Below are 9,563 nucleotides of genomic sequence, written 5' to 3'. Positions count from 1 at the left end.
AACAAAAAAACCTCACTGTGCTCATTTCATACAGTGTCAATGTACAAATCATGCAAAAGATATTATAGATTAATATTACTGCCATACATTTCTAGATGTGTTCTCTTATTTCAGCAATACCTGTTGACATTACTCATGAGGCCATGCCCTGTGTAATTTATGCATTCTTATGGCTTAAAGAAATGAAATGTTTTTAAAAGCAACAAAATAATGGTGGTCTTAAATGATTTTCTAATTAATATATTTATTGAGTTTATTATGCAGAATGGAAAACTAAATATAGAATATAAATTGCCTTATAGACTTCAGTCACTATATTTTAATAGCTGCTTTCTCATAAAATTACACAAAGATTTACTTTTAAAGAATTGAATCATCTTTATTGATTTCATAAAAAAATAATTTAAAACTTGATTTATATTACATGAACATAATATATTGTCTCAACCCCTTCACTGATTTATATGCTATAATTTACTTTGCAACTATTCTAATAGAGTCCAGGCACATGATACAGTGCCAAGAAGCCCACGATGTGTCAGACCACATTAGAAATGAACACTTCTTGGATTTTCTATATTTGAATCAAAACCAAAAATGCTGTATTGACATATATATCACTTCTGCAGGGGTTAAACTAACATCAAGGTTATAGTTGAAGTCAAGAAAATGTAGATACAGAATTTTAACCGCTCTTGTACTCAACTAAAAACTTATGCCTAACAACATTATCATAAAATATACAAGTAGAACTAATGAGAGACAGGTGCAAAATAGTATACACTGTATAATGTAGGCACAATGACTTTAGTTAAGGAGAATATATCAACCTTAACCAAGGATTTGTTACTGTCATTCACTTACAATTAGATCCTCCAAATAACCACATACATTTAAATTACTTTTTAAAAAGTTGAACATTTACACCTTTCAGCAGAAGAGTTTGAGATAGCCAATATGCTACAGGACGCTTTGAGATAGTGGCAGGTACTCCTGCCATTGACAATTGCAGAAACCTTGAATCATCTTCAAAGCATCACCACACTGAATAAAATGCATCATCCCAGTGACCTATGATCCCCAGATCATGGATGGAGCTTTTTGATTCCTCCCATAAGTGTCTACTTAAGATTTTTCAATCCATCCACACTTTATTGACAGGATAAACCTTTTCATCTTTATCCTGTCAGTATGCATTAGGAGCCCTTTAACCCATGGATGCATGCAAGCATGGTAATGGTATATTAAAAGTCCTTATGAAATTATAGATGAAAACAAGCTGTTGGGCACACATCTTCATGTCCTTTCTTTCAAGGTCAGAAAGTATTTGTATTTTTTAAATATTCATATAAAGTTTTCACAGACATTGTCATGAAAATTAAAACTACACATTAAAGTTTTAAGAGCACCAGCACATACATATGGAGACTATTTTTTTTGCTATTTAAAAAAAATCTCCAATTATCAATATGTATACATACACACACACACACACACACACACACACACACGCGTCCAAGAATGCCAAGTTGTCTGTTTGTTTGTTTATCTTGGAACAAACATAGAAAGCCCTCAAATTAGTAATCAATAAAGGGACTGCTGTTACAACTTTAACCATAATATCATTTTAGAAGCTGTACTAAAACATTTGCCACTTGAAATTCATGAAGAATATATATGTTGTTTACCTTCTTGGTCATCTTACTTATGAATACAGTAGTTATAAGAGATGGAGCACAACAAAATATACATACACAGGCAGACCAAGAAGGCAATGTGTTTCAGGATGTCACTGCTAATCGGGAGCTCCTAAAAATCTTCAAATATCTCCCATTATCAAGTATTTCCTCCCTTTGACCAAGTTTGACTCAGCAGTTAACAGCACAAGCAAACACAGTGGCATATCATTTGTAGTTGCAGAGTGTAAACTCATCTGAGATCAATGAAAGCATTTTACAGTGTGGCTTTGATAGCCAAGAATACCATGATGTTTACTGTTCTATTTGATTATCTGATAGTAGTCAGAATGATGAAAGAACAGGAATACTGATGCATATGAGATATAACTATTAACCTTACTCATTACTTTTTTTTTAAATATTTGCCATTAAAACTATTTGAATTAAGCTCATATAATCCTGAAAAGCAAGACAACTGATGGCGAATAACAACTGCCCCAGACAAGATACTATAAAAAACTAAGGGATCTATTTTAAAATGCACAATCGGTAACAAATCTGAAGAGATAATATGCTAAATTCTCAAGAATAGCACAGAACTGTTTTTTTTTTAATATTTTTGTTGCTTTTTGTTTTTTTTCTTTTGTTTTTAAATTATACCTGATCACAATGTCCAGAATATTTCTGTACACATAAGCTTCAGTTTCAGTTTGGTATATTGTCTCTGTCTAAATTTATACTTATTGATAAATTCCCTGTGATCAGGAAAACAAGTCAGGCATATTAAATACATATTAAGGAGTACATGTTTTTCTATTTAGTATACAAAGTACTTCATAAATATGAATTATGTTACAAAAATAGCTTTGGGTGCGCTCACACGGTAAGCACTTTGCTTATTTTGGACAACCTTTAAGGATTGTGGGTATTTCACATAACTGAGAACAAACTCTAATGTTAGTTTAAGTTGAGCCATGTTTAATTCTGATAAACGTCACGTATTTCTTAAGATCACCACAAACGCTATGTAACTCACGTTGATTTTTTTCTCTCTTAGGTTTTATGTATAGACAGGTAATGCTTAAAGTGTTCAAATTTATTTTATACTTATGCAATGCATGGTATATTTTAAACAAATATTTGCACAATTTAACATTATAAATCCAGTGGTTTCAAGATGCAGGCCATAAAGGTTATCGATTTACAAATACTATCGAATGTTCTCTCTTTGCATGCTTTTTGTTTTACTTTTCAGATAATCTTTACAGAGAGTTGTTACAATGCCACAAATCAGAAGGAGTATTCCAGTTCCACCAACTTAATCTACGTGCAAGATGAAGGACCCAGTTGAAGTGTGAACACTGGTACCAGTTTTCTTGACTTTGCTTTACAAAGCACAGAGAGGAAGGTTTTGCATTGGGGTACAAAACAGATTTGCCTCTTGAGGTTAAATTCAGTGTATTATGTATATAAAGCATCCCTTTGGCAATAGAGTTTGCAGTATCCCCACAGGACTCCACAGTATAGGTTTGATGCAGTAAAATCTATTGGAGATTCTCTTCTACTGGACACATCTTCGCAGCTACAGTTAATGAGACACCCTTGGAAACACCTGCCTCTATGCCTATTGATAATATAGTATTTGGAAGTTAGAAATCAACAAAAGGCACTTTCATCATTAAATAAATGTCCTCTGCATGAAGTAAAATTGTGTGACCTAGATCTTGTTCAAAGCTGTCTGCTCCTCAAGGACTTGTAGGTAGTCGGGGGAACTCTGGAGTTTTGCCTTCAGTTCGAAATACTCGCTGCTCTTCCTTTGCTCCACCACAATTTTACTGTGGTTGCCGCCTATCAATGACTTCTTGTTTTTCTTGTCTTGTTTTTCTGGATAACGGATCTCAAAGCCACTGACACCTATGCTGTTGTACTCCTTTTTGCTTTCGAGAAAATTCTGAATAAACACGTTGGAATCCCTGCTCGGGAATAATTCATCCAGCTCATCAATTGTGCTCAATCTCTTCCTGCTATCCACATGTAACAAATCTTTCTCCTTGTCGGCAACATTTCTCATGCTGACTTTCTGTCCTGGGGGATCTGAAAACATGAAGCCAGTTTCTGACTCTTTCAAGCCACAGGTGTGGCTCTTGCTCATCTGTTCTATGGTTTGTGGAATGAAAGCTTCTGTGCTCAGTCCATCTTTTTTATTGGTTTTGTGGTCATGCTTCCTCAGCTGCAGCTGCATGGAACCACACTCTGCATTCCCCAGGCCCTCATGCTTCACCGTGGGTTTCTTGTTTCGTCGCAGCACAAAAACAAGAAGGCAAAAAGCAACGAACACAGTTAAAATGAGGACCACTAAGATACTTAAGATTAAAATCGACAGAGGCACTGGACCTCCAGGAGGACTTCGAATGGGACCCAGCGGGGTGGTGAAGGTAATGGCTGGTGCAGGGCTCGTGAATGGCGCAGATGGCTTGTTTAAGAGTTTGGGACATAAGATTTCATTTTTGAGGGACTTCAGTTCAATGTTGGCAAACTGAACAGGTGTTTCACATTTTAGTTCCTTCACAACAATCCCGTCATTCAACTTCTCCAGCCACAGCTTTAATGCCACCAAGTCACAAGTGCAGTCCCATGGGTTGCCCTCCAAGTCAATCTGTGTCAGAGACTGCAGCTGATCGAGAACCCCGCTGACAGGTAGGTACATGAATTTGTTGTTCCTCAGGTTCAGTCTCGCAAGGGGTGCTCCAGAAAAAATGTAAACGGGCAAGCTCTTTAAGAGATTGTTGTTTAAGTATAGTAGCTGCAAATTTGGCAGCGAGTCAAAGGTGCCCGCTAAGATTTCTTTAATCAAATTGTATTCCAAGTACAGATACTGCAGGTTATGAAGGCCTGAAAATATTTCAGGATAGAGTCTTTCAATCTGGTTGCCATTGAGATACAGCCTGCGTAAATTAGTGAGATTATGGAACACATCTCCCTTTATCACTGTAATCTGATTACTGCCTAAATGGAGCAAATCCAGTCCTTCAAACTCAGCAAAGTCTGAGATGTCCACATCTTTGATGCTGTTGCCATTGACATGCAACTTCTTGGCATTTAAAGGTTTCGGTATCAGTTCAGACATGGACTGTATATTTTTCTCTTGGCAGTTGACACTCAGTCCAAAATCCGAAGGATGTGTTTTGCAAAAGCAAGGCGCTGGACAAGGTGTAAGAGGAGGCACCCTTGTTTGGTAAGACACAATCTGACTAAGATTGCGGTTGGAGAAGGCTTTGCCTGCCACGATTCCAGAGATCTTGGAAGGATTTGTAGTTTTCGGTGGTTTGGTCACTAATCTGTGGAAAGATGTTTGAGTAGTGTGGCCATTGGGAGTGGTATAGCCGGTTTCCAGCTGAGATGGAGGCAGGATCCGTACATCAAAATCACTGCCTGTGCCCATGGGGCATAATTCTTGTTTGTTGGTTTCTTTTAAAAGCCTTCCATACAGGTCACTGGGAGTTTCACAGATAGCTTCTCCTATGTAAATGTTATATGGCATATTCTCCAGCCAAGCTTTTAAAGGCAACAAATCACAGCTGCAGTTCCAAGGGTTATCTTCCAGTTGCAATTCGACAACTCGGCCTATGTGTTCCAGAACTCCGATATAGGGGAGCTTCTGAATTCTGTTTCCTCGTATGTCCAGATGGGTCAAAGATGCGAATCGAAAAATATTATCAGGAAGGAATGAAATCAGGTTGTCATTAAGAATGAGAACTTTCAGTTTGTGGAGCTTATTGAAGGCTCCTCGTTCAATATACTTGATTAAATTGTAGTCAGCCTGGAGATACTCCAAGTTCTCTATGCCAAGGAAAGTGTCAGCTCGGAGAATCTTTAATTCATTGTTGTTCAAGTGCAACTGCTTTAATGCACTGAGCCCAAGAAAGGCTCCTCCCTCAATGTTCTGCAGTTTATTATTTCCCAGCTGCAGGGATACTGCGTGTGAAAAATTCAAGAATGTATTTGGATAGAGGATATTTAAAAAATTGTTTTGGAAATTGAGGTGATAAAAATTTGACCAAGGCGGTTTCAGCTGGTTTGGTCGGTAGACTGAAACCTTCTCACAGTTGACATAGAGCACATTCTCCACTGACACACAGGAGCACACATTGCAAATTTCCACTGATATCTCAGAATCTGCATTTGTCGAAGAAATCAGGGCTGACAAAATCAGAAAGAGCCAAAGAAACATCTTCTTGCAATCAACATGCAAATTTATGCTTCTGAATAAAGAGAGATAACCTAAAAAATAAGAAGAAAACATTTTTTCAATGATTATTACTAGAAAAATTACTTGTATGTATAAATACAGTAACTGAAAATGTGGCATGTGATAGCAAACACGTGACTATAGTTATTAGTTTTGAATTTTTAAGGTACCAAAAGCTCTGAGTATTCTCACTTAGTCAAACACTAACCACCAAAAATGTCATACATTTTATTTCCATAGCTGTAGTAGTTTATACAAAATTTACATGTGCAGAACACATGACAAACAACAGCAAAAGACGGTTGATCATACTTAAACCTTAAAAATATGAAATATTTTCTCTACTTGGACCACCAAACTGTGCCCTTGAACAAACACAGACCTTAAGCTTTCTATTTGCAACTCTAATGACTGATCCAACCCTGTCATGTCAGCCATGTAGTTAGCATCACAAAGGCATTTCAGTTTGTAAATGTCTACTCTCTAGGCTTCAGCTGGATAAGAGGCTGAGCAGAGAAAATATTAGATACCTGAGTTCAACAGAGGATGCCAATGGGATAATTGGGTTGCTGTAAAGGGGAAAGTCAAAAGGCCAAGGTGGAAGGAGCCCTGGGAAGAGATCTGCCTGAACTTCAGCCCATTGGGAAGCACATTGCCATAAATCAGTTCATTCCTGTACACTGCTGCCTTAAAAAACCCACAGATGACCCCGTGAGGTTTTAGAAAAGAACCGAGTAGGGAAGGCCAAGTTTTAGATTCTATTCCGATAAATAAACAGTATCTAGTTTCCTATCAGTGATCTTCCAAACAGGGAAAAATACCTTTTGTCTTTGAGTCCCTTAAAACAGGAGAGAAACATACTTGCTCCTGCACTGTCTAGCTGATGTCCAGACAGCTTTCCCTCCCCCCAAGAACTGGTTGTCCTGCCTACCTGGCCCTCTTCCATTCCTTCATGTGCCATTTTGAACCCAGGTCTGACAGGCACTTGGCTCAAATGCTTATCTCTTTCACTTTGATCACAGATTGCCACTGCTGAGGAAGATGTAACACACTACGATTGTCGAGTGGCTATAGCTGCAGCCCCAAATACATTTATTACAGCAAATGTTTGTCCTAAAATCATCATTTCCCAAACACCACCTTCCAAATATTAGTACCCCATGCCTCTGTCTATAAACAAATCAAGAATCAATTTAGCGGAGTTTAATGCTTAGCAAATTAACCTGTTTTAGCCAATTCCTTAAATAGCACATGCATACACAAAAATATGCAAATGCTTCATGGAAAAGATTAAAAGAGACAACAAGAATTCTTGTTTTATTGATGCCATTTTAGCCACGTAAGTCTTTTCCATCTTGAATGGAAAGCTGGCTGCAATTTCAATATGGTTATCACCAAATATTAATTAAATTACCCAGGAACACACAATGAGGGAATGATACAAAGCCAGAAGTGAAGTGTCACACAGAAATGCCTTTGTGTCTTTTGCCCACGAGGAATTAGCTAGTGGTAAAATGAACTTGTCTCAAGGTAGACAACCCAAAAGACACGACTCAGAAAGATTTGCATTTTAAGTAGTTTGGTTCAGCATACAGGCAGCACTGCCTAGATGCTCATTGGCTGACGTATGGAAATGCATTCCCCCATTCACCATGACAGCTTGATTGATAGTGCAGAAAGAAGTCATAATTCTTACGTATGACATCATTCAAACCAACTTGCATTGTAAAAGCAAATTTTCACTTGATCTTTTTGCTTTGCTATAGATGTGGTTTTCAACAGCCAACCAGGTTCGGTTGAGTCATTTCTAGTTATAACCCCCCCAACCCCCCCCAAAAAAACCCCAAAAGTAACCAAATTAAAAACAAAACAACAACAACAAAAAGAATAACCTGAATTCAGTACACAAATAATAACAAGGAGCATCAACTGATCTGAAATTGCATTAGGAGCTACCCTCCTGCTCCTAATTTCTACTTTAAGTAAGGGGGGGGGGTTGAAAGGTACAAGGACTAGCTAGGAACTTCCCAAATGCAGGTCTGTGAAACGGAGGAAGCCAAAGCAGCTGGAGAAGCTAGCAAGGGAGCTGAGGGGTCCTCAGAGAGAAGGGGAGAGGGAAAGGGCAAGAGACCACGGAGAAGTGGAAAGAGGAGAAGGGAGGGAGCAAGAGGGGAAGGGGGGGAATTGCATGTAAAGGAAAGAAACGTCACATTCACATGGCACCACTAAAACATGCCCACTTAAAAAAAATAGGGAGGGGGAATGAAGAGGGGAGGCAACAGAAAAAGAAAACACAAAGTATGAGTTGGGTACCAAAGTCATCTCTGGGGCTGCCAAGAGCTGCCCGGTTCTCCCCTCCCCCCCACCCCCCACCCCCCACCCCCAACCCGGACCTTAGGCTTCCAAGGCTGGCCAGGACTGCATAAAACTAGCCTCACCACAAATCCAGCATCTACCACAGTGCTGCGCCTGGCGCTCCGCGCGCTCCTGTGGAGGGAGCTGGCCTGTGGGGAACAAACGACTCAGGAGGGTGGGCCGAGGTGGCACCCCTGGAGCTGGCACGGGAAACCTCTGTCCGCCGCCTAAGGCAGAGGGGGTGCTCCGCTGGAGAACGCGGTCACTGCCGCCCACTGTTCGCTACCTCACCTCGAGCCGGCAGCGATGCGCCTGGAGGGGCCATTGGCGATAGCGCTTACCGCAATGTTTTGCCGCATCCCGTTGCCCGGAGCCGGCACCAGCCCCCTCCCGGGTTCCGCCCGAGCTGCGGCCTCTAGGGTCAGGCAGCGGAGGCGAGTACCGCTGGGGATGTCGAGGGGGCTTCAGCCCATCTGCGCACACATTTCTTCTAGCGCTCTCCTCCCATAAGGGGCAACTGCTGGAGTTTCCATTGGCCTCTCTAGACCCGGGCGTGCGGTGGTTGAGGGAGAAGAGATGACTAGCTCGGGCCACGAGGGCAATAGCCACTGGGGTGTCACTGGCCCGCTTGTCACAGGCAGAGTGACCCTGTCCTTCCTTGGCCAAGAGCGGCGGTCCAGGATCCCCCTTGCCCGCCCCCCACCCCCCAACCCGCAGCCAGGCCAGCCACAAAATGCTGCTCTCACCAAGCCAGAAATCAGCTCAACATTTGGGCACCTTGGAAAGTCGCGCTGCCAGCACTTGCCCCGCTTTGCAGGGCTTTCAGAGTTACCCACCGGCTTCTCTCGTATCCCCTTTCTTGCAGGGTGCCAGCTGTCTTCCACCAGCTCCCGGGCCACTGCCCGGAGCCCCAGGTCCACGTTCGCCTAGAGTACCTGCGACAGGGGCACAGAAGACAAAGCCCAGCGCACCGTCCCTAGACTAGGACACTTTCCCCGCCGCCCCAGCCTCCCTGGGGGCAGCGAAGCTAAGGACATCGGATTCCTTCGGCCCTCGGGGACTTTGTGACCACTCCGGTGGACAGGCAAGCTGGGAGCGGCGGCTGAGTAGCCGCTACGGCCGCTTTGGCCACTTCAGCTGGCCCAAACCAACACGACCCAAACTAAAAATAATAAGCTACCGGCCCCCCTCCGCGCAAGAGCGCGCGCGTGCGCGAGCGCGCGCACACGCACGCACACACACACACACACACACACACACACACACACACACACACTCAC

At 41.7% G+C, this 9,563-nt stretch overlaps 1 protein-coding gene across 1 annotated transcript in view; it reads right to left on the bottom strand.

Moving 5' to 3' along the window:
• Window positions 1-2,921: 2,921 nt before the first annotated feature.
• Window positions 2,922-9,563, bottom strand: part of SLITRK4 (SLIT and NTRK like family member 4) — a 7,676-nt gene continuing 1,034 nt past the window's right edge. The window contains exon 2 of the mRNA XM_006087767.3: window positions 2,922-5,960. Within this exon, the coding sequence (XP_006087829.1) occupies window positions 3,397-5,910 (2,514 nt within the window). The 5' untranslated portion in view covers window positions 5,911-5,960 and the 3' untranslated portion in view covers window positions 2,922-3,396. The remainder of the gene's footprint in view (window positions 5,961-9,563) is intronic.

The sequence above is a fragment of the Myotis lucifugus genome, unplaced genomic scaffold (genome assembly GCF_000147115.1).
Source record: "Myotis lucifugus unplaced genomic scaffold, Myoluc2.0 scaffold_40, whole genome shotgun sequence".
Classification (NCBI taxonomy): domain Eukaryota; kingdom Metazoa; phylum Chordata; class Mammalia; order Chiroptera; family Vespertilionidae; genus Myotis; species Myotis lucifugus.
Note: the sequence above shows the minus strand (reverse complement) of the source record. Positions and strands in the feature narration are given on the sequence as shown.